Raw genomic sequence first — 24,417 nt, 5'->3', positions numbered from 1 at the left:
GGGTTTTTGGACAAATTCCTGGAGAAAAAGTCCATAAACCATTATCAAGTTAGACCTGGGGGAAGCCACTGCTTATTCCTGAGGTTAAGTAAAGTGGGGATATGTTTACTAAAGGTCGTTAAGCCCCAGGGGTATTACATGACCACGTTAAGCCATTCTGTTATAACATTCTTATTTATTTTTATGTTCAATCATTTTTTATTGAGTTTTAAGAATAAAATATGCATAACAAAAATCTTACAAAGAATATCATCTCAACTCAGTTAATGCATTGAAGATATATAAATTCCAAGAAATCAACAATCAATTATCACCACAATACAGACACGATAAAGTACCTCCCAACACTCCCTCCCCCTTCCCATCCCCCCATTCCCAAACATTACTAATAAATAGTGCTTCACTTTCTGATTACAAAACTGCCTCCTCTGGCTGATAATTGCTGTATATAAGGTTCCCAGGTCATCCCAAATTTACTCTGTTTTTTATAAGATGGGGGGGGGGGTCGCCCTAGCTTCCATAATCATAAGAGCATGAAACGCTGCCCTCCAATGCCAAAATCAGGGTGGACTTTCTTCCAACCAATGTGGTAAAATACATTTTTGACCTATAATAAAGGATTTACAAAATAATTCCCTAACCCCTTTCTTAAAAATCCTTTCCCATTGAAGAAATAATGCTATCGGGGGGGAGGGGGGAAGGAACCACAATTTATTACCCGCCACATACAATTCTGCACGGATTCCAGTACAACATACATCATGACTTCACAACAATCAACAATGCCAACAAAACTAGTTTCAGCATATAAAATAAAGATACAGTATTGGCATCATCTACAAAAAGACAAACCTTACCAGACAGTCCTTCTGCACTATCACTCACAAAGATGTTAAATAGAGCCGGCCCAAGGACAGATCCCTGTGGCACTCCATTAATAACATCCTTATCCTCCGAGCAAACTCCATTTACCACTATCCTTTGTCTCCTTCCGCTTAACTACCTTTTCTTTATTTGTTCAGGGGAGCTCAGAATAGTTTATATGAATTTATTCAGGTACTGAAGCATTTTTCCCTGCCTGTCCCGGTGGGCTCACAATCTATTTAATATACGTGGGGCAATTAAGTGATTTGCCCAGGGTCACAAGGAGCAGTGTGAGTTTGAACCCACAACCCTACAGCTGAGGCTGTAGCTTTAACCACTGCGCCACTCTAGAAATCAAAGTGTAGTAAAAGTGAGCCAAGTCTAGGACAATCAAGCCATTGTGACATCACTGATGAGGTTGGCTCTTATTGGTGGAATGAGGCATTATGATGTCACAATACCAGCTCTGGTTATCAGAGGCTGAAACTTTGCACACTATTTATTCAATGTTAATCTATACTGTTCTTCCAGGGGAGCTCAGAATTGTTTACATGAATTTATTCAGGTACGCAAGCATTTTCCCCTGTCTGTCCTGGTTTGCTCACAATCTATCTTATGTACCTGGGGCAATGGGGGGGATTAAGTGACTTGCCCGGGGGTCGCAAGGAGCAGCGTGGGTTTGAACCCACAACCTCAGGATGCTGAGCAGTAGCTTAGTAAGGGGGGGACATGGGGGCAGACTGCCCCGGGCACCATGTTAGTGGGGGCGTCGCCGCGTCAGCACCTCTCTGCCCCACCTCGCCACACCACACCACACTCGCGCCATCCCTTCGCCCCCACACAGCCTGTACCTCTGTAGATCTTTGCTAGCGCGAGCAACTTCTCCTGCCTGTTGCTCGCACCAGCCTGGTTCCCCTCTGAATCACTTCTGGGTCATGGGGGCCAGGAAGTGACATCAGAGGGAAATCCAACATAGATGCGAGGAGCATGCTGGAGAAAAGTCACTCGCGCCAGCGAAGATTTAAAGGTATGGGGGAAGAGAGAGCGCAAGTGTGGGGTGGGACGGAGCAGGGGGGGGCAAGGAGAGGAGGGCGCAGGGGGCGCCACCACCCCGAATACCTCCTAACTTTACTACACCACTGGTGCCAACGCTATCGCTGTAACCGCTGACTGCACCACACCGCAGCTGTTCTGAAAAGCAGACGAGGATCCTAGACTGCCCTTTTCATCTGAGAGTGTTTTCCTTTCTAGAATCTTCCTATTAACTTGAGGTCATTAAACATAAAACAGTGTGAGGAAGTGAGAAAAGATGTTTTGATTGTCTCCTTCTCCTACATTGGAAATGAACGAAGCCTGAAAATGATGTTTCCAAGGCCGCAGCTTCTCACTTGCGAAACGATCACCACCCTTGTCACCGCTACCGAGAGGAGGGTCTGAAGGAAGAATTTTAATGAGGCATCACTTCCCCTTGTACATGTCTTGGCAGCAAATGGGGAAGGGGCATTTTGTTGAGATGGTTTTCTACTTTTTACTTCTGCTAATTTAAAGTGTCAGTTGCAAATGTAATGAATTCGGCAGTGGGAAAACGTAAACAGAAGTGAAGGCCGCGGAAACAAATTTGTTGAAAGAACAACTAAAAGTGGTTGATTAAAGATGATAATTCTCTCTCTTTCTCTACGCTGTGTAAAACGTTTGACAGTACAGCACATTAATTTGCCAAAATAAACACACGGTATTACCTGCTCAGGACATCCACAACATCTTCCCATCCAGTTAATGCAGAAATAATTCACTGCCACGTACTGGGGTAGATTCAGTAAATGCAGGGCTGATGTTAGACATGCTGGGGCCAAGGGCAGAAATTAAGAAGAGAATCTACTACTACTACTACTACTACTACCATTAATTATTTCCATAGTGCTACCAGATTCATGCAGTGCTCTACAGAGTCCCTGCTCAAAGAGCTTACAAGCTAAACAGACAAGACAGACAAACAGGATGTCATGGATACAGTTAAGGGGAAGGGTTAATCTGCTGGCTGGGTTGGAGGGCAGAGACAATCAAGCCACTGTGACATCACTGATGAGGTTGGCTCTTATTGGTAGAATGAGGCATTATGACATCACAATCTCACCTCTGCTTCCCAAAGACTGAAACTCTTCACACTACTACTATGAATTATTTCTATAGCGCTACCAGACATACAGAGTCAGGAAGGAGACAGTCCCTCCTCAAAAGAGCTTATAATCTAAACAGACAAGACAGACAAACAGGACGTCATGGATACAGTTAAGGGGAAGGGTTAATCTGCTGGCTGGGTTGGTGGGTAGTGGAGAGTTTTTGATCCAAGTTCTCTCTTCCGTGCCCTTCCCCCCAATTTCCTCACCCACTAAATGCCCTCCCATCTTGCATCTGTCCCTATCTTCCCTCCTTCTCTCCCCCCCCCTACGTCCACCATATGTCTTCCCATCCAGCATCCCTCCCTTCATTTAAAAATCAGCTGCTTGGGGGGGTCCCCTTGGGCCGAGATGTCTTTCTATGAAGCCCCCCTTCATCTTTTAAAATGCAAAGGGGTCGTCAGCGTAGCAGCAAATCTCCAGCACTGCTCACGGCTTCCTGGATGTAGTTCCTCTGCCGCGGTCTAGCCCCCTCTACCGCACCTTTGATTCCACTTGAGCGGACCACGGCAGAGGAATTGCACCAAGGAGGCTGCGAGCAGAGCTAGAGAATTTGCTGCTGCACCTTTGCGTTTTAAAAGATGAGGGGACTTCAGAATGGGGTGAGGAGAAGGGAAGGACATCCCAGGCCATGGGGGTCCCCCTGGAGCTATGGAGCCCAGGGAGGCTGCCCTGTTTGCCCCCTCTCCCCCCCCTGAGTAAATGTTGCCAGAATTAGGTACTCGTAAGTTCTGTGCCAAGCCAGTATTCTGTGTAGGATGCACCATACAGGACAACCGAACACTGGCTTAGTGCACATTTCAAGTTTATTCAAGTTTCAAGCTTATTTAAAATATTTGATATAATCGCAGTATCCAAATCCAATGCGATTTACAAAATAAAAAATAGAAAAAATAAAAAATTTCCAACAAACAGGACATTAAAGACAATTATGATGTGAAAACACAGATGAAGAGGAGGGGGAAAAAAAACAAATGGATTAAATACAATTCACAAATAAATAAAAAGGATGGGTAAGGAAACAAAAGGTTGGGGGACGGTACCCACTTAATTTCTACGAACTTTGGGTATAATTGTAAGTGCTTAACTAATGGGTGCGTAATAAGGCCAGTACTGGGCAGACTTGCACGGTCTGTGTCTGTGTATGGCCGTTTGGTGGGGGATGGGCTCGGGAGGGCTTCAGTGGCTGGGAGGGTGTAGATGGGCTGGAGTAGGTTTTAATGGAGATTTCGGCAGTAGGAACCCAAGCACAGTACCGGGCAGAGCTCTGGATTCTTGCCCAGAAATAGCTAAGAAGAAAAAATTTAAAAAAGTTTAAATTGAATCAGGTTGGGCAGACTGGATGGACCATTGGGGTCTTTATCTGCCGTCATCTACTATATTACTATGTTACATTGCCCTATTATATCATACGTAAACCCTGGGAATGTCTCTGACCTGCCCAAGCCCCACCCATGGCCACTCCCCCTGTGAAGTTATATGCGAGAGAAGTTAGGATGTCAGTTTGTAGAAGAGGGGATGCAAATCAGTTATGAGCAACTGCTAATTAGTGCTTGATCAGGCTAATTACTGATACTTGTCTCCAACTAAATGCAAATTTCATACCAATTAGCTAATTGACCCTACTCTAACTGGGCAAGCCATTTATAGAATTTAGGGGACTGTGTGACGCAGTTAATGCCACCCATCGATGTATCATTGAGAGGGTGCTGGTTTGGGAGGGTAAATTGGCACCTTGGTAAACACTATTGATCTAGAAACATACAAGTTCACATGTAAATAGTATCATTTCTACATGTATGTCACGTACAAATGTAAATATTGATTTCAGGAAGCAGCCATTTAGGGAAAGGGACTTTTTATGTGGCTTTGGCATTGAAAGCAGTGGGCACTGGAGGATTAAGTGACTTGCCCAGGATCACAAGGAGCAGCACCGGGATTTGATCTCACAACCTCTGGGTGCAGAGGCAGCAGCTCAACCAGTGAGCCACACCTTCAGTCTGTCCTAGTATGGCAAATCTTATGTTCTTATGTGAGCTGAGTATAGGATAACTAAGCCATTGTGACATCACTGCTGAGGTTGGCTCTTAGGCATTGGTGGAATGAGGCATTATGACATCACAAGCTCAGCTCTGGAATGTTGCTACTCTTTGGGCTTCTAACAGGTACTTGTGACCTGGGTTAGCCACTGTTGGAAACTGAATACTGGGCTTGATGAAAGGGGAAGGGAATGGAGACTTGTATACCGCCCTTTTGTGGCTTTGGAATTTCAAAGCGGTGGGCAATGGGGGAATTAAGTGACTTTATCAATCGAAAATTATATAGGATGCAGAGAGATCAATCTATAATCTCACAAAAATACCTCTCTTTTTTTTATTATATTTTTATTATTTTCAACTTAAATTTCAAGTATTACACTTGTACAGAAAGCAAGAATAGAATGGATATCAAATACAATAGTAATATAATTCCTAAGTTAACAAATATACTATTTATGCTCAAGTCCACAAATTAAGATCCAAGAATTAAAGAAACTTGGCGAATAAAAAAAAAAAAAGAACAGTAATAATAACAGAAAACTGAGAGCTATAGCATTGAGATAGGGGTCACAATATCTAAATTATAGGGCTCAAAGATTGTTAACATTCAGACGAGACATAGCCACGAAGTTGGTCAGTTGTGATGGTTCAAAAAACAAATATTTAAACATACGATAATATACAATACACTTACACGGATGTCTCAAATAAAAAGTTGCCCCCAAAGATAAAACCCCAGGTTTCAAAAGAAGAAATTCACGGTGGCGCCTTTGCGTCTCCTGTGCCAGATCTGGGAACATTAATATTTTATAACCAAGAAAGCTTTTTTGTCTATTTTTAAAGTAAAGTTTTAACAACCATGTTTTGTCAATTGGCAAAGCTAAAGTGATAATCATAGTGGCTGGTGATGCTAAATCCTTCTCAGATGTTTCTAAAACCTGTGAAATATTTAAAGGTTCTTGATCTGAAGATTTTACTTTTGGTTGTTGATTTTGTTCTTTATCAGGCAAATAATAAACCCTTGAAAATGGTGGTAATGAATCCTCAGATATCTCTAAATTTTCCATTAGATATCTCTTAAGCATATCTCTAGGTGTTACTAACTCGAGTCTTGGAAATGATAAAGAACTGAAGAACTTAAGAGAAGAAACAAATACTTCTAATTCATCAATTCAAAAAATAGAAAAAGAAATTGAATCATCGAAACAAATTCAAGAGATCTTAGTTAAAGACAATATTAACCTAAGGAAGAAGATTGAAATGCTTGAGAATAACTCACGTAGCAATAATTTAAGGTTAATTAATTTTCCAAGACTCGAGTTAGTAACAAAAATACCTCTCTGTTACACTCTTAATGACTTTAAAGATGGAAACAGTGAAAAGTAGTCACCCAGTCTGAGATAAGTCTAAGGGAAGAGTACTTTTCACTGTTTCCATCTTTAAAGTCATTAAGGGATTAAGTGACTTTCCCAGGGTCAGAAGGAGCAGCACCAGGATTTGATCTTACAACCTCTACCAGGGAGCCACGGCCCTTCCGTTACAGGAGGAAATCCACACCGCACAGAGAAAACAAGTTCAAATGAAGGTCTCCTTATTGAATGGGCAGCAGGTCTATGAGTGGTTGTGAAAAACGGGGCAGCTCAAGGGATTGCGGGGCTCTGAGCCAACTAGAGCTTGAAGGTAGCTCAGAGTGGGCTTTTGGTGCCCTATCTCACCAATGCCCTGGGCAAGGGCCTCACCTGGTCTGTGGGGGGCCCAAAAGCTCTCCCCCGACCCCATCCGCATAACAATAGTACTAATTGTAACGCCATTTCTTCCATTTATTCTTTGAATACGCACAATATAATCTTATTAACAATATATAATGGTAACCAGATAATTAAACTACACAAAGCATACTGTATTGTCATCTAATTGAACACATTCTTGCATTACAGAGATGACATATCTATTTTAATTTCCACTTAAATGTACTTGCATACAATAAGTGTATCTTGCAGTTTCATGTACACAGTTTCGTGGCTTCAAATTCAGGTGCATCAAATATATCATTAGTATACCAGTGCTTTAAAGCTTATATTATTATCATCTATAAATGTATAAAAACATTAAATAAGTTATAAACTAAATTTAAAGATGGTGAAAAGTGTTCAGTGTCATTTGTCTCGCATGCGAGCCACATGAAGATCATACCAGGACCATCATTTCACTTTTCTGTCCTTCTAATAAATATTGCTGAAATCTTTATATTAAATAGTAGAAAATGATAAATATCTTAAATATGTTAAATATATAAATATGAATATACTAGTCTTTAAGCCCTTTACATTAACGGGTGCTAGAATAGATGTGTCTGTCTGTCTGTCTGTGTTTCTTTCTCTCTCTCTCTCTCCTTGGCCGCTGTCTGTATCCTTCTGTCTCCACCCCCCCCCCCCCTCCTGAGCAAAGCTGTCTGCCCCCAGGACACACCTCCCCCCCAAAGCAGGCCCCTTTCCCTCTCCCTATCCATGGCCCCTTCTGTCTCCCCCCCAGCACACACTACCCCCAAAGCAGACCCCTTTCCCTCTCCCTAACTGTCTCTCCATGGCCCTCTTCTGTATCCCCCCCCGAGCAAAAATGTCTGTCCCCAGCACACCTCCCCCCCAAAGCAGCCCCCTTTCCCTCTCCCTATCTTTCCATGGCCCCTTCTGTCTCCCCCCCAGCACACCCCAACCCCAAAGCAGCCCCTTTCCCTCTCCCTATCCATGGCCCCTTCTGTCTCCCCCCAGCACACCCTTCCCCCCAAAGCAGCCCCCTTTCCCTAACTGTCTCTCCATGGTCCTCTTCTGTCTCCCCCCCCGAGCAAAGCTGTCTGTCCCCAGCACACCTCCCCCCCAAAGCAGGCCCCTTTCCCTCTCCCTATCCATGGCCCCTTCTGTCTCCCCCCCAGCACACACAACCCCCAAAGCAGGCCCCTTTCCCTCTCCCTAACTGTCTCTCCATGGCCCTCTTCTGTATCCCCCCCGAGCAAAGATGTATGTCCCCAGCACACCTCCCCCCCAAAGCAGCCCCCTTTCCCTCTCCCTATCTCTCCATGGCCCCTTCTGTCTCCCCCCCAGCACACCCCAACCCCAAAGCAGCCCCTTTCCCTCTCCCTATCCATGGCCCCTTCTGTCTCCCCCCAGCACACCCCTCCCCCCAAAGCAGCCCCCTTTCCCTTTCCCCCTGGCTACAGGTATTGATTCCCTTCTTACCCTCCCAACATCCAGGCGTCTTCTGGCCTGCTCCTCTTCACCAAAGCAGCCTGCAATCGTGGTGGCCGGCTTTAGCGAACCCCGCAGGCTGCTCTCCAACTCGGTAGCACGTTCCCTCTGACGCGATCCCATACATCATAGGGAGCGTGCTACTGAAGCTGGAGAGCGGCCTGCGAGGTTCTTTAAAGCCAGCCACGATCGCAGGCTGCTCTGAAGAGGAGGATCAGCGGCGGCAGCGGTGAGTGAGGGTAGGAGGTGACACGGCGACTCCTTCTTCTGCACGGAGGTGGAGAGCGGCTTGCGAGGTTCGCTACAGCGGCTGGCGAACCTCAGCAGGCCGCTTTGAAGAGGAGCGGGAGGGAGGAGTCGCTGGTGTCTTCTGCACAGTCACACGCAGGCGCCGTGAGGACTGGCACAGAAGCACACCTCACGGCGCCACCGCTCACGAATTTTCAAGAGCGCATGCGCCTCTAGCATTTTATTATTATTGATTGCACTTATCTTTGTAAGACGGTCTATTGTAGTGGCTCAGCAGATAAAAATTCAAATAATAAGTGAAAAAAGAGTTGTTCAAATCATTTCAAAATGGTGCAAAAGTGTGCAATGTGGGGATAAAATTTTAGGGGTGATTTTTGACACCAAACTAAATTTCCACGATCATATCAGTAATACTGTTAAAACCACATTTTATAGATTACGTAGGATTCGATCTATCTCAAAATTTTTATGTCCAAAATCGTTAAACATTCTTATTCACTCTTTAGTGATCTCTAAATTAGACTACTGTAATGCTCTCTTTAAAGGTATATCACTAACCGAACTCAAACGCCTACAAATTATCCAAAATGTCTCCATAAAACTCATCACTAAATCCAGAAAATTTGATCACGTTACACCCCTTTTAAAAAATGCACATTGGCTTCCAGTTATCCATCGGATAACATATAAACTTTGTTTGCTTATCTTTAAATCTCTTTTCTATAAGACTCCAGCATTCATATACAAGCTATTAATACCATATCACCCAAGCAGAACCTTAAGATCTAATGAGCAAAATCTATTGACCATTCCCTCATTGAAAATTATTAATACCAGACGGCAGTTTATCTTTTCGGTAACCACTCCACAGACTTGGAACGCTCTTCCAATTTATTTACGAAAGGAGCAGGATTTAGGAAAATTTAAAAGTAATCTAAAAACATTTCTCTTTAATGATGCTTTTAATATTTAATTCAATAATTTTAAGGCCAGTGACTTTATTATTTTATGTTTTAGCGTTATATGTTTCCCTATTGTGCTTTTCCTTTGTTTTGCTTTTCTTTAATCAATTGTATTTCAAAACCCTATCTTACCTTATGTAATGAGAACATGTATTAGTTATTTACCCGATGTTATTATTTAAAGTTTGTATTGTTTGTCTCTTATTGAATGTATTTTAAAATGTTCATCGCTTAGAATTTGATTAAGCGATTAATCAAGAGAAATAATAAACTTGAAACTTGAACTTCCCATCCTGAGTGAATAGTAAATGCCATCTTTAAATTTAGTTTATAACTTATTTAATGTTTTTTATACATTTATAGATGATAATGATATAAGCTTTAAAGCATAGGAATAGAAGCTGGTATGCTAATGATATATTTGATAGTTTAATGCTACCAGTAATTTGAATATCATATACTCCTTTTACTTTAGAGTTCAAATTCATTCCTTTTTAATTCTGTTGCAGTCACAAACTCTGCTGAAAGCTGGACTGCCTCACCCAATTATCACTAGGTGAGAGCTGCTAATTAGAAAGCAAAGACTAATTGCTCCCTGGTTATAGCCTTACACCTAATCTAATCTAATCTAATCCTTAGGTTTGTATACCGCATCATCTCCACGTTCGTAGAGCTCGACGCGGTTTACAGTAGGAGAAATAGGAAGGAACTACAACAGAGGGTTAAAGGTAAAAGTGTGAAGAAAATTTAGAGGACTTGGGAAGCCAAGATATAAGAGTTTCCTTGATTCCTAAATTGGAGGGAGACTTACATTTTTTGAGAAAAGCCAGGTTTTCAGATGTTTGCGGAAAACTTGGAGAGAGCTCAAGTTCCGAAGAGGGGAGGTAAGGTTGTTCCAGAGCTCAGTGATTTTGAAGTGGAGGGAGGTCCCTAGCTTTCCTGTGTGGGAAATGCCTTTTAGCGAGGGGACGGATAGTTTTAATTTGTGGGAGGATCTGGTGGTATTAGGGTTTGAGGAATTCCAAGAAAGAGGGATAAAGGGAGGGAGGATACCATGTAGGATTTTGAAAATTAAACAGGCGCATTTATAGTGGACCCTGGCGATTATCGGAAGCCAGTGGAGCTTGGCCAGGAGCGGGGAGACATGGTCAAATTTACTTTTAGCGAAGATGAGCCAGCCCTGTTCTCTTCCTGCCAGATCATCAATAATAATAAAATGCTAGAAGCGCGTGCGCTCTTGAAAATTCATGAGCTGTGGCGCCGTGAGGTGTGCTTCTGTGCCAGTCCTCACGGCGCCTGCGCGTGACTGTGCAGAAGACACCAGCGACTCCTCCCTCCCGCTCCTCTTCAAAGCGGCCTGCTGAGGTTCGCCAGCCGCTGTAGCGAACCTCGCAAGCCGCTATCCACCTCCGTGCAGAAGAAGGAGTCACCGGGTCACCTCCCGCCCTCACTCGCCGCTGCCGCCGCTGATCCTCCTCTTCAGAGCAGCCTGCGATCGTGGCCGGCCTTAAAGAACCTCGCAGGCCGCTCTCCAGCTTCAGTAGCACGCTCCCTCTGACGCACGGGATCGCGTCAGAGGGAACATGCTACCGAGTTGGAGAGCAGCCTGCGAGGTTCGCTAAAGCCGGCCACCACGATCGCAGGCTGCTTTGGTGAAGAGGAGCAGGCCAGAAGACGCCTGGATGTTGGGAGGGTAAGAAGGGAATCAATACCGGGAGCCATGGATAGGGAGCTGCTTTGGGGGGAGGGGTGTGCTGGGGGGAGACAGAAGGGGCCATGGATAGGGAGAGGGAAAGGGGGCTGCTTTGGGAGGAGGGGTGTGCTGGGGGGGAGACAGAAGGGGCCAAGGAGAGATAAGGAGAGGGAAAGGGGGCTGCTTTGGGGGGAGGTGTACTGGGGACAGACAGCTTTGCTCGTGGGGGGGGAAGACAGAAGAGGGCCATGGAGAGACAGTTAGGGAGAGGGAGAGGGAAAGGGGCCTGCTTTGGGGGGGGAGGTGTGTCCTGGGGGCAGACAGCTTTGCTCAGGGGGGGGGGGAGACAGAAGGATACAGACAGCGGCCAAGGAGAGAGAGAGAGAGAGAAAGAAACATAGACAGACAGACAGACACATCTATTCTAGCACCCGTTAACGTAACGGGCTTAAAGACTAGTTTCTAAATAAAATAATACAGAGACCATTCAAAAGCAAAGAAAGATCTGTTACTTAAACACAGTTGGCATGTGTGCACATTTTATGAGTGTGCAATAAAAAAGCCACTGTCAATTGCAGCTTAGCCTTTCAGCTTTACCTCAAGCTTGCCGAATTTTTCTTATTAAATACCACAGTTAATGAGAAGAGGAGAAGGTTTAGGATATCCATGATGAATATGCATGAGATAAATTTGCATACTGGATCTCCAGATGGCTGTGGAGTCACAGGGTTTCGTTTGGGGAGCCCCATTGTACAAAAGGTGTTTCAAATTCCATTTAATCTAGAATGAATATTTATCAGACTTATTTGCATAGACCTAACCCAAGATCTGGAACGATTTGCATATTTTGCATAATCTGAAAAGCAGACCTGGTTATGACTTTGGAGACTCAAAGCAAAGAATCTCTGCCAGGAAATGTAGAGGGGTATTTTCAATATGACGTCTAAATCCGATTTTGGGCATTTGGGGGGAAAAAAAAATGTCCACGAATCCAGCAGAGAAAATGGCCATTTTCAAATCAGAAAAACATCCAACTCTTTGTTTCAAAAATGACCATTTTTTAATTCAGTTTGTCCTCAGCGCTTCTATTTTACAGAGCCATTTACTAAAAACAAAATGTCCAAATGAAAAACGAACAGAAACCAGCCTTTGGGACATAAGAGTGGCTACACAGACACCTCAGCAGAGCAGCGGGGGCCCTGCAGTGAGTTTCACATATAAGGTGATCCATGTCAGTAACAAAAATCTTATGCACGAATACAGGATGTCTGATGCAGTATTTGGAGAGACCCCCTAGGAAAGAGACTTGGGAGTACTGGTTGACAAGTCAATGAAGCCGTCTGCGCAATGTGGGCGGTGAAAAGGGCAAACAGAATGCTAGGAATGATTAAGAAGGGGATCACGAACAGGTCGCTGTACCGGGCCATGATACGCCCTCACCCTCACCTGGAATACTGCGTCCAGCACTGGTCGCCGTACATGAAGAAGGCCACAGTACTACTCAAAAGGGTCTAGAGAAGAGCGACTAGAATGGTTAAGGGGCTGGAGGAGTTGCCGTACAGTGAGAGATTAGAGAAAATGGGCCTCTTCTCCCTTGAAAAGGGGAAGACTAAAAGGGAACATGATCAAAACATTCAAGATAATGAAGGAAATAGACTTAGTAGATAAAGATAGGTTGTTCACCCTCTCCAAGTAATACATACAATCAAAGATATGAGAGCTCAACAGCACAAGAAAACAAATACAGGTAATAACAAAAACCAAGTGTAACAAAATACCTTGGATTACGAGCATAATCCATTCCAGGAGCATGCTCGTAATCCAAAATGCTCGTTTATCAAAGTGAGTTTCCCCATAGGAAATAATGGAAACTTGCTTTGATGCGTTTCCCCCCCCCCCCCCCCCGAGAACCGGCAGTGCTTTCCTCGAAGGCCCCCCCTGAGATCCGGCACCCCCCCCCCCCCCCGACGCGATCTGTCACCTCCCCACCATGATCCAGACCCCCCCACCCCCCCGACACGATTGGTCACCCCCCCGCCGCTTCTTACCCTCATCTGGGCACCCCGAAGATCGGCCTCCTCTTGAACTCGCAGGCCTTGAGCATGCGCAGATGCTCAAGGCCCAGCAGACAAGGAGGCCGATCTTCGGGGTGCCCAGATGAGGGTAAGAAGCGGCAGGGGGGTGCCCAATTGTGTAGGGGAGTGTCAGATCTTGGCGGGAGGGTGCCCAATTGTGGAGGGGGGTGTGGATTGTGGCGGGGGGGTGCCCAATCGCGTCGGGGGGGTGCTGGATCATGGGGGAAGGGTGCCGTATCGCGGGGGTGGGGGGGGCACTCGTAAATCGAGCCATGCTCGGTTTCCGAGGCACCAATTTTGCAAATGTTTTGCTCGTCTTGCACTCGTAAACCGAAGTACCACTGTACAGGTAAACCATTCCAACTTCCTCCTCCCCTGGTACAACCCCCCCCTCCACTCCACCCACACATAAAAGGTAACCAGCCACAAAGACTAACCCACCCCTCACCCACAAAACAAACCACCCCCAGGTCAGTGTGCAGTCAACTGAAGTCAGTTGACGATACGACCACAGGCATTCGGAGTCAAGATATGTAAATATGGATTCCAAATCTTGACAACGTCACGACTTCTCCTACAAGATCGATACGCCATCTTAGCCTCCCATCCCATCAATTCATCCAGTTTATTCCTCCAATGCTACATAGAGGGAGCCTCCCCGGACATCCAATGATTTAAGATACATTTCTTCCCGAGCACTTAACATTTGCCCAAGAACACGCTCTCAGAAGAGGTGAGCATGGACCACGCAGAAAACTGGGAAAATAACATGGGAAGAGCAGCCACCGCAAGCGGCTTCTGAACCCCCCCCACCCCTATCCCCCCAAAAAAGAGGCAAGGGCTCTAGCAAAAATCCTGAATAAGAGCGCACAACCATAGCCCATGAAAATAGGAATTCCCAACAGCGGAGCTAAGTGTAAGTTTACTTCTGCACCAGTGTCCCATTTCAGTGCTTTGCATCCATCGGAATGCGTTTCCATGCCAGAATCTGAGCCCAGAATTAGCTCCTAACCTTCGGCACCATTATTAGAATTCCCATCAAAGCCTATGAGATACAGAGGTCAGTGCTGGGTACAGACTGAGGATAGAGCAGAAGGCGGAAACAGAAAAGGCAAATACATTTTAAATACTGAAAAGAATGTTTAATCAGGTGACCACAGTCAACAATCAAAGTGTCATAAGAACATAAGAATTGCCATTGCTGGGTCAGACCAGTGGTCCATCGTGCCCACCAGTCCACTCACGCGGCAGCTCCAGGTCAAAGACCAGTGCTCTAAATGAGTCCAGCCTCACCTGCGTACGTTCCAGTTTAGCAGGAACTTGTCCAACTTTGTCTTGAAACCCTGAAGGGTGTTTTCCCCTATAACAGACTCCGGAAGAGCGTTCCAGTGTTCTACCACTTTCTGGGTTTCCTTAAATTGTCTTTTACCCTGGTTTGTTTTTGATTAAATTACATTTTAATTGGTATATTGATATGGAATTTTTATACACCACCTAGAAGGCTCGAGTGGGCGGTATAATAAATTTTAAATAAACTTGAAGAACTTCCTTACGTTTGTACAGAATCAATCCCCTTTCAACTTTAGAAAGTGCCTTCTCGTTCTGTCTACCTTGGAGAGGGTGAACAACCTGTCTTTATCTGCTAAGTCTATTCCCTTCAGTATTTTGAATGTTTCTATCATGTCCCCTCTCAGTCTCCTCTTTTCAAGGGAGAAGAGGCCCAGTTTCTCCAATCTCTCACTGTACGTCAACTCCTCCATCCCTTTAACCATTTTAATTGCTCTTCTCTGGACCCTTTCGAGTAGTACCGTGTCCTTCTTCATGTATGGTGACCAGTGCTGGACGCAGTACTCCAGGTGAGGGCGCACCATGGCCCGGTACAGCAGCATGATAACCTTCTTTACAAATCCCTAACCTGACGTAATTCGGTGCAACACGTGATCTTTCTGCTTTTGAAGAAAGAATCCAGTTAAGAGTCCTACAGGTCTGAAATCCAAGAACATTTTAGACAATACAATATGATCTCAGATGCATGCGTTAATTTGTTATACCTGTCATACAAGCAACAAATTGGATCTGTAGTGAAATAAAGAAAAATAAATTTTCCACTAAACATAAAGATCTATCATAAACTCCTGAACAAATGAAAAGTGAAAAATACACATGCAAACAAGTAATCTTAATTAATTTTTTTATCAGTTGTAGCTCAAAGCGAATTACATTCGGATACAGCATCCGGCCTTTAAACGTAATAATGACATACCAGAAAAAAAATATCCTTCCTAAAAAGTATTACTCAAATCCAAAGGCATGCACAGCAAAATCAGTTATCAAAAAGCATGTAAAATGAAGAATTTATCTTAAATAGCTGCATCCAATGTGGAAAATATATTAACAGGAGCAATAGACCTGTTGTACAGTCACAGGGCAAAGAAAAATAATTTACAACACAGTTTAATGTTTGCTGTTCAGGATATCAAGAAATGCTTGATATTCTTTGCTTACGTTAATTTTATTAAAGACCTGACGGTTGTTATAAGATCCGACATTAATACATGCTTCCTTTATTCTTTTTCCTTGCTGGATATCTTTGCAACACTGGGTGGTGAAATGAGTATTTGGCGGGTTTGGAACCAGACCTTTCACCCCCTTATCTTGCTGAATTTTGACACTAATGCCCCCTCCTTGCAGGCATTTCACTTTTATTCAAAAGCAAGAAATTGGTGGGTTTATGGAACACGCACAGAAACGTATCGCAGCTTTATAGTATTCAGGGAGATGTCAATACCTTACAAGCATAAATTAGAGGATCGATATTCAGTGGGCATTATCTGAGCAGGAGAAGCTCTTGCTTAATAACTCCTCTTGACCTGCATCTCACATGATATTCAGCAGCTCTTAAATGGATAGTAGCACTGAATATCCAACCAGACATCCACAGAAATATGTGATTGGTGCCACGGCAATCTGGGCAGGAGAAGCTCTTGACCTGCACCTCACATGATATTCAGCAGCTCTTAAATGGACAGTAGCACTGAATATCCACCCAGACATCCACAGAAATATGTGATTGGTGCCAGGGCAATCTGGGCAGGAGAAGCTCTTGACCTGCACCTCACATGATATTCAGCAGCTTTTAAATGGACAGTAGCACTGAATATCCACCCAGACATCCACAAAAATATGTGATTGGTGCCACGGCAATCTGGGCAGGAGAAGCTCTTGACCTGCACCTCACATGATATTCATCAGCTCTTAAATGGACAGTAGCACTGAATATCCAACCAGACATCCACAGAAATATGTGATTGGTGCCAGGGCAATCTGGGCAGGAGAAGCTCTTGACCTGCACCTCACATGATATTCAGCAGCTCTTAAATGGACAGTAGCACTGAATATCCAACCAGACATCCACAGAAATATGTGATTGGTGCCAGGGCAATCTGGGCAGGAGAAGCTCTTGACCTGCACCTCACATGATATTCAGCAGCTCTTAAATGGACAGTAGCACTGAATATCCAACCAGACATCCACAGAAATATGTGATTGGTGCCAGGGCAATCTGGGCAGGAGAAGCTCTTGACCTGCACCTCACATGATATTCAGCAGCTCTTAAATGGACAATACCACTGAATATCCAACCAGACATCCACAGAAATATGTGATTAGTGCCAGGGCAATCCGGAGGCAGAGCAAAGGAGGAGCTGGAAGTTACCTAGGAACTGCTGGCATTCAATGGCAGGGCCTAGTTAACTCTTTGAGCCAGACTTAATTAGCATTCCTAATTCACCCACACTACTGTCCCGGTACCAGCTCTGAATATTGTCACCAACCCTCCGTAGTGTAGGGCTGCCGGGTGACAAACACAGGGATTCTGGCGTGTCCCCTACAACCAGGGGTACCTTCAGGACTTTTTCAGGTGGCCCTAGGCAATTGCCTGGGCCTAAGAGATGCAAGGTAAGTAACAAGGTTTCACCATATCACCAGCCAACACAAGTTCTTTAGGAAAGAATAAGTTGTTTATTCTGACCCACAGGTCAAAAGTATGCAACAGAAAACAAACATCACTTTTGCAGGTCATTCACCAAAAATAGTAGATTTGCAAAAATAAAGCTTTACTGCAAATTCAAAATAAATCAAAACTCCTTAGGCAAACATAGCCACAGCAAACTCTGGTAACAGTTCAGCTTTTCTCTCAGCTCCCACATGCAGGCAAAATCACACAGCTGAGACAGATAATCTAATTAGCTTCAAGAACGGGAGTCACAGCAGGATTTCTAAAGTTCCAAAAACCAAACTTAACTATGTCAGTTTGAGCTTCAGGTTCATAAACTTGCTTTTAAATCCATTCCTCAGTTTGAAGCAAGTATTATTCTTACTCTCAAAATACTTATAAAGTTCAAACATATCCTAACTTCTGCAGGCATAGTTTGCACAGCAGAAACAAACCAAACATCAGCAAAAGAAAGAAAGAAACACAAACCACTAATGGTTTCTCAGTTGCTGCATTCTTTCATGCAACTTCCATACCTTCCGTCTGGCTTTCTAACATAGGGCCAGCCAGTTCTATCTCCATGCCTTCCACACGATCTAGAACCTGGTAGTTTGAAGTAGGCAGGATTTCCTCCAAATCCTGCATGGAATAATCCAGCACGTTTTCCTCTCCTGCTCTGTTCCACAGCTCTTCACCTGCCTTGAGCTGTGGGAGTGACTCGCCCTGTTCACTCGCTCCTCCTCCTCCTGCTTGACTCAGCCTGCTTTTAAACAGATCAGAGCCAATCCCCTTCAGCCTGTAGCGGGGGATGGGTTTTGGCTCTACAGCAGTTTTTCTCTGCCTAGGTTTTTCTACTGCAGCTACCTTCCTCGTGGCTTCTCTAGCTGCTCTAAAGACAGGAGGCTGTTGTTGCCAATCTGCCTGCCTCTGTTCCAGTTCACTATCTCTTTGGTTATGGGGGCAAGGGAGGTCAGCCTCAAGGTGAGTGCCAGAATCGATCTGGTCTGCTCTTCTGCATCCGATCCTATCAGGGACCGGACTAGTGCTGGTGCTGGGTTTGTCACATTCCCCCACCCTTAAAGGATGACCCTCGCTTGTACCCTGAGGAGTCCCTATATTCTCGGGGATGCGTGACAGAATATCTACATTGGTGTTAAGTTTTCCTGGCCGATGCACCACCTTAAATTTGAACACCTGAAGGGCTAAATACCATCGTGTAAGTCTAGCGTTATTGTTTCGCATGGTATTTAACCATTTCAGGGCTGCGTGGTCCGTCACCAGTGTAAACTCCCTGTCCTGTAAATAATGCTCAAGAGTCTGAACAGCCCATTTTACCGCTAAGCACTCCTGCTCCACCGTTGCATAATTTTGTTCATTAGGATGGAGCTTCCGACTCAGATACATAATGGGATGTTCTAATCCTTGGCTTTCTTGACTTAGGACTGCTCCTAATCCAGTGCCAGAAGCATCAGTTTGTAAGATCAATGGTTGGTCAAAATCAATAGCTTTGAGCACGGGCCTTTCACACAAACTAGCCCTCAATCTTTGAAAAGCCTGTTTACTCACATTGTCCCAACACAGTGTCTCTGGGCTCCCTTTTTTCAACATGTCAGTCAAGGGTCCTGCCTGGGACGAAAAGTGCGGGATAAACCTCCTGTAGTATCCTACCAATCCTAAGAAAGCCCTGAGTTGTTTTTTGTTGTTAGGAGCCGGGTATCCCCGAATGCATTGCACTTTATCCACTATAGGCTTTATCTGCCCCTTTCCCACAATATATCCCAAGTACTTTACTTCTTGTTGACCTATAAAACATTTTTTTGGATTTATTGTGAGGCCGGCTCCCCTCAGAGCTTCCAGGACCGCCTTAAGGTGTTGCACATGCTGTTCCCATGTACCCGAATGGATCACTATGTCGTCAATGTAAGCGTCCGCGTACCCATGGTGATCCCGTAGCACCTCGCGGACTAGGCGCTGGCAAGTAGCCGCCGCCCCATGTAAGCCAAATGGCATGCGCCTAAATTGGAATAGGCCCCGTGGCGTGCTGAATGCAGTTTTAGGCTTAGCCGATTCGGTAAGCGGTATTTGCCAGTAGCCTTTTGTAAGGTCAATGGTAGTTAAAAACTGGGCTGATCCTAATCTATCCAGTAATTCCTCTACCCGTGGCATTGGAAATGCATCAAACTGAGACACCTCGTTTACCTGGCGAAAGTCAATACAAAAACGTGGTGTCCCATCAGCTTTAGGAACAATCACAATAGGGCTACACCATGGGCTTTGCGAGGTTTCTATAACCCCTAAAGTCAGCATCTCTTGTACTAACTCCTCCACCAGAGCTTTCTTTTCCTCTGACAGTCTATAGGGGCGTACCCGTATCACCTTCCCTGGTACTGTTATAATATCATGGGATACTACCCCCGTTTTCCCTGGCACCGAAGAGAACACATCCCCAAACTGTCGGACTACTTCCTTCACCTGATGAACTTGTATCTGTGTGAGGGCAGTTCCTACATTAACTTCCCCCTCAGCCTTGAAGTCCGTAACCTGAGGTCCTAGGTCATCTTCCTGCCCTTGTTGTGCCACCAAGGCCAACACCTCCCGATCTTTCCATGGTTTCAATAGGTTGACATGATAGGTCTGCAGTCTCCCTTTATCATCCTTGACCCGATAATCCACCTCACCTATCCTTTCCACAATGGTGGCTGGGCCCTTCCATTGTGCCAAGAATTTGTGCGGATCAGTGGGTACTAATATAAGGACTTGATCACCTATCTGTAATTCACGTTCTTTAGCCCTTCTGTCATAGTAAGTCTTTTGCTGTTTCTGACTCCACTCCAAGTTTTCTTTTCCGAATTCCAGGGACCTCTGCAACCTATCCTTAAGCTGAGCTAAATATGTGATAACATTACTCCCCGATTCCTCGGGAAACACCCACTTCTCTTTCAACATGTCCAGCACCCCCCTAGGTGGTCTCCCAAACAATAATTCGTAAGGACTAAGTCCCAAAGAATTCTGCACCTTCTCACGCGCCGCAAAGAGCGCAAAAGGAATAAACCTATCCCAGTTCTTAGAGTCTCCTTCTATGCCCTTTTTCAGCATTTGCTTAATTGTCTGATTAAAACGTTCCACCATACCATTAGCTTGAGGGTGGTAGGCAGACGTTTTAATATGACGGATGCCAAATCCCTCATAAAACATCCTCATTTCGCTAGATAAAAAATTACTACCCTGGTCCGTAAGAATCTCCCGGGGAAACCCTACCATGCAAAACAATCCTAACAGTTCTTTCATAATAATGGTAGATGTGGCCTTCTTTAATGGAAAAGCCCAAGGGAACCGTGTGGCTACGTCCATGACTACCAAAATGAAATTATTTCCCCTAGGTGTTTTCTCCAAGGGTCCCACAATATCCATGGCCAACCGCCTTAATGGTTCCTCCACCACAGGTACAGGAATGAGGGGTGCCCTGGCCGGTTTCGCCAAAGACAGTTTTTGGCACGTGGAACAGGACTGACAAAAATTTATCACCGCCTGCCTTAATCCCGGCCAGAAAAACCGTCTTTCTATCTGTTTGATAGTGGCTTCTGCTCCTTTGTGACCCGATAACGGGTGATCATGGGCTATCCTGAGTATCAGTTTTCTAAACCCTTGGGGAATCAATAACTGTTGTACCATTTCCCCTTCTAGGTCACCCGGGCCTTCTCTATACAACAAGCCCTGTTTCTCGACCCAGCGTTTACCTTCTGTACGCTCCTTTCCTACTCTCTGCCATTCTTCTTTCAGGGTTGGGTCAGTTTTCTGCTCCTCCCGAAATGTAGGAAAAGTATCCATAACATCCTTGGGGAGCCATGGGACTTCTCTAGTTTCACCCGCCCTATTCATGGCTCTACTTCTTCCTTGCTGTTGTCTCTTGTTCTGGGCCCGGGTCCTACGCTCCTGCCTTTGTTCATATTCCTGAAAGGCTTCTCCCGTAAAGGGAAATATCCTGCCTAACCTCCCTTCAGGTTCAGGATTAGAGGATCCCTGTGATCTTGTGTTAACTAAACACTGTTTTTCCTGTAATGCTACAGGGAACCCTTTCCAATCTTTCCCCAGTATCACATCATAAGGTGCCTCCGGCACTAACGCAAAGGAAGTTTGATACACTCTATCTTTATACTTCACTGTGGTAGGCCTCAATGGGTATTGTTTCGTGTCCCCATGAATACACTTGATTCTTACTCTCCCGATAAAATCATGCCCCTTTTCCCTAGGAAATACTGTGTTCCAGCACCGGTGGGCTAACATTGACTGGTCCGCCCCTGTATCAAGTAAGGCCTCCATGTCCTTGCCTCCTATTGATACCACCACCAGATATCTCCCCCCTGGTGTAATCTTACCCTTTTCTAGGTCACAGGTTACCGTAAAACCTTTTCTTTCAACACACTCCCCCTGTCGGTGACCTTTTCCCCCACACCTGAAGCAATAGATGGGAGCTGGATTAAAGGGTTTCTGTATACGATTCTGAGGGTTCCTGGGTGGCATGTTATTATTAGTAGGAGCCTGAAGTGTAGTGTCCCTCTGGAACTGTGTCTGGGGTCTATAACTTGGGCCTGGTTTCTCGGGAAGTCCCTGGGCGTCCAGATAAGCTTCTGCCACAGATAATGTCTGTGTCAGATCCTGGCATCCTTGTTTCTGGGTCCACCCCTTTATGTTCTGGGGCAGAGCTTCTAGGAATTGTTCCCTGACTAACTCAGCGAACATCGCTCGTGGGTCTGCCAAGAAAGGCTGTAACCACCTCTCTGCAGCTTTCGTTAGGCGTTGTAACAGCGCCTTAGGTCTTTCTCTAACCTTTAACTGGAGAGCACGAAAGGTTTGCCTGTAATATTCTCTTGTATACCCCAGAAAGTCTAGGATATGTGCTTTCACAGCTGGGTAACTACTGGCCTGATCCGCAGCAATGGTCTGAAAAGCCGCAAGGGTCTCGCCAGCCAAACATGGCAGAAGGCGAACCGCCCACTGCTCTGGAGGCCAACCTGCTGCAGCAGCAACTCTCTCAAAAGAGTTTAAAAAGTCATCTGGGGCATCCTGTGGTGTAATTTTACTCAAATTCAATAAATTTAGAGAGTTTTGTCCTACCGTGGGTAGAGTACCACCAGTCCCCAATACCGGTATATGTATCTGTCCACCAGCCGTAGGCTTCAATAGTTGCGCCATTAACTGAGACTGCTGCTCCATGGCTCGCATAAAGTCACTGTGATGACGTTCACTAGCCTTCTGGCTTGCCTGCCATAGTCCGTGACTAGTCTCCAGGACCTTCTTTAAGTCCTCATTTTGCCGCTGTCGTTCTCCAGCCACCACTGCTAACGCCGCCGGCTCCATGTAGGCTCTGTAGGGGAATCACAAACACACAATCCAAGTGCGATACCACTCAGTTTCTTTCCCCCCAGAACTATCTTCACCAGACCCTCTGTAAAATATGCTTACCAGAGGTACTGATGAATCATCGCCTGCGTGCTCATTACAGGGTGCACCACCCTTCTTCAGAGACCTCTTGGTCCCCCTTTTGTTCCTCGCCAGCTCCGGACGATGGCCTCGTCTCCCGGTCTGCTATCCGCACCTCCTGCAGCCGCCAAACTCAGGACACTGGAACCGATATCCTTGCACTGTTTAAGCCGCTTCCCTTCAACAGCAGTTGTAATCCTGGTTCCGTTGAACCACACAATTGTAGAAAGTAAGTAAAAAAAAAAATTTTTCCACCTTTGCACTCCCTAATCTTCACCTGAAGAGGTACCAGATCCGCACTCCTGATACCAAATTGTCACCAACCCTCCGTAGTGTAGGGCTGCCGGGTGACAAACACAGGGATTCTGGCGTGTCCCCTACAACCAGGGGTACCTTCAGGACTTTTTCAGGTGGCCCTAGGCAATTGCCTGGGCCTAAGAGATGCAAGGTAAGTAACAAGGTTTCACCATATCACCAGCCAACACAAGTTCTTTAGGAAAGAATAAGTTGTTTATTCTGACCCACAGGTCAAAAGTATGCAACAGAAAACAAACATCACTTTTGCAGGTCATTCACCAAAAATAGTAGATTTGCAAAAATAAAGCTTTACTGCAAATTCAAAATAAATCAAAACTCCTTAGGCAAACATAGCCACAGCAAACTCTGGTAACAGTTCAGCTTTTCTCTCAGCTCCCACATGCAGGCAAAATCACACAGCTGAGACAGATAATCTAATTAGCTTCAAGAACGGGAGTCACAGCAGGATTTCTAAAGTTCCAAAAACCAAACTTAACTATGTCAGTTTGAGCTTCAGGTTCATAAACTTGCTTTTAAATCCATTCCTCAGTTTGAAGCAAGTATTATTCTTACTCTCAAAATACTTATAAAGTTCAAACATATCCTAACTTCTGCAGGCATAGTTTGCACAGCAGAAACAAACCAAACATCAGCAAAAGAAAGAAAGAAACACAAACCACTAATGGTTTCTCAGTTGCTGCATTCTTTCATGCAACTTCCATACCTTCCGTCTGGCTTTCTAACATAGGGCCAGCCAGTTCTATCTCCATGCCTTCCACACGATCTAGAACCTGGTAGTTTGAAGTAGGCAGGATTTCCTCCAAATCCTGCATGGAATAATCCAGCACGTTTTCCTCTCCTGCTCTGTTCCACAGCTCTTCACCTGCCTTGAGCTGTGGGAGTGACTCGCCCTGTTCACTCGCTCCTCCTCCTCCTGCTTGACTCAGCCTGCTTTTAAACAGATCAGAGCCAATCCCCTTCAGCCTGTAGCGGGGGATGGGTTTTGGCTCTACAGCAGTTTTTCTCTGCCTAGGTTTTTCTACTGCAGCTACCTTCCTCGTGGCTTCTCTAGCTGCTCTAAAGACAGGAGGCTGTTGTTGCCAATCTGCCTGCCTCTGTTCCAGTTCACTATCTCTTTGGTTATGGGGGCAAGGGAGGTCAGCCTCAAGGTGAGTGCCAGAATCGATCTGGTCTGCTCTTCTGCATCCGATCCTATCAGGGACCGGACTAGTGCTGGTGCTGGGTTTGTCACAATATGTGGTACCTGGATATCTTCTGGAAGCCGCAACAGATCCTAAATATTCAGTGACAGAACTGGATATGACACAGCACTGAAAACTGAGG

General features: G+C 45.2%; 1 protein-coding gene across 1 annotated transcript; it reads right to left on the bottom strand.

Annotated features, from left to right (window-relative positions):
• Positions 1 to 7,131: 7,131 nt before the first annotated feature.
• Positions 7,132 to 22,949, bottom strand: LOC117365533. Its single transcript, XM_033956015.1, has 3 exons — positions 22,759 to 22,949; positions 18,396 to 22,660; positions 7,132 to 7,169 (listed from the first exon to the last, which is right to left on the bottom strand). Exons 2-3 carry the CDS (start codon positions 22,651 to 22,653, stop codon positions 7,132 to 7,134), a joined length of 4,296 nt encoding a protein of 1,431 aa, XP_033811906.1. The 5' UTR covers positions 22,654 to 22,660; positions 22,759 to 22,949.
• Between the last annotated feature and the right edge of the window lie 1,468 nt (positions 22,950 to 24,417).

The sequence above is a fragment of the Geotrypetes seraphini genome, chromosome 8, assembly GCF_902459505.1.
Source record: "Geotrypetes seraphini chromosome 8, aGeoSer1.1, whole genome shotgun sequence".
Taxonomy (NCBI): domain Eukaryota; kingdom Metazoa; phylum Chordata; class Amphibia; order Gymnophiona; family Dermophiidae; genus Geotrypetes; species Geotrypetes seraphini.
The sequence above is the reverse complement of the archived record's forward strand: the minus strand, read 5'-3'. Positions and strand labels throughout refer to the sequence as shown.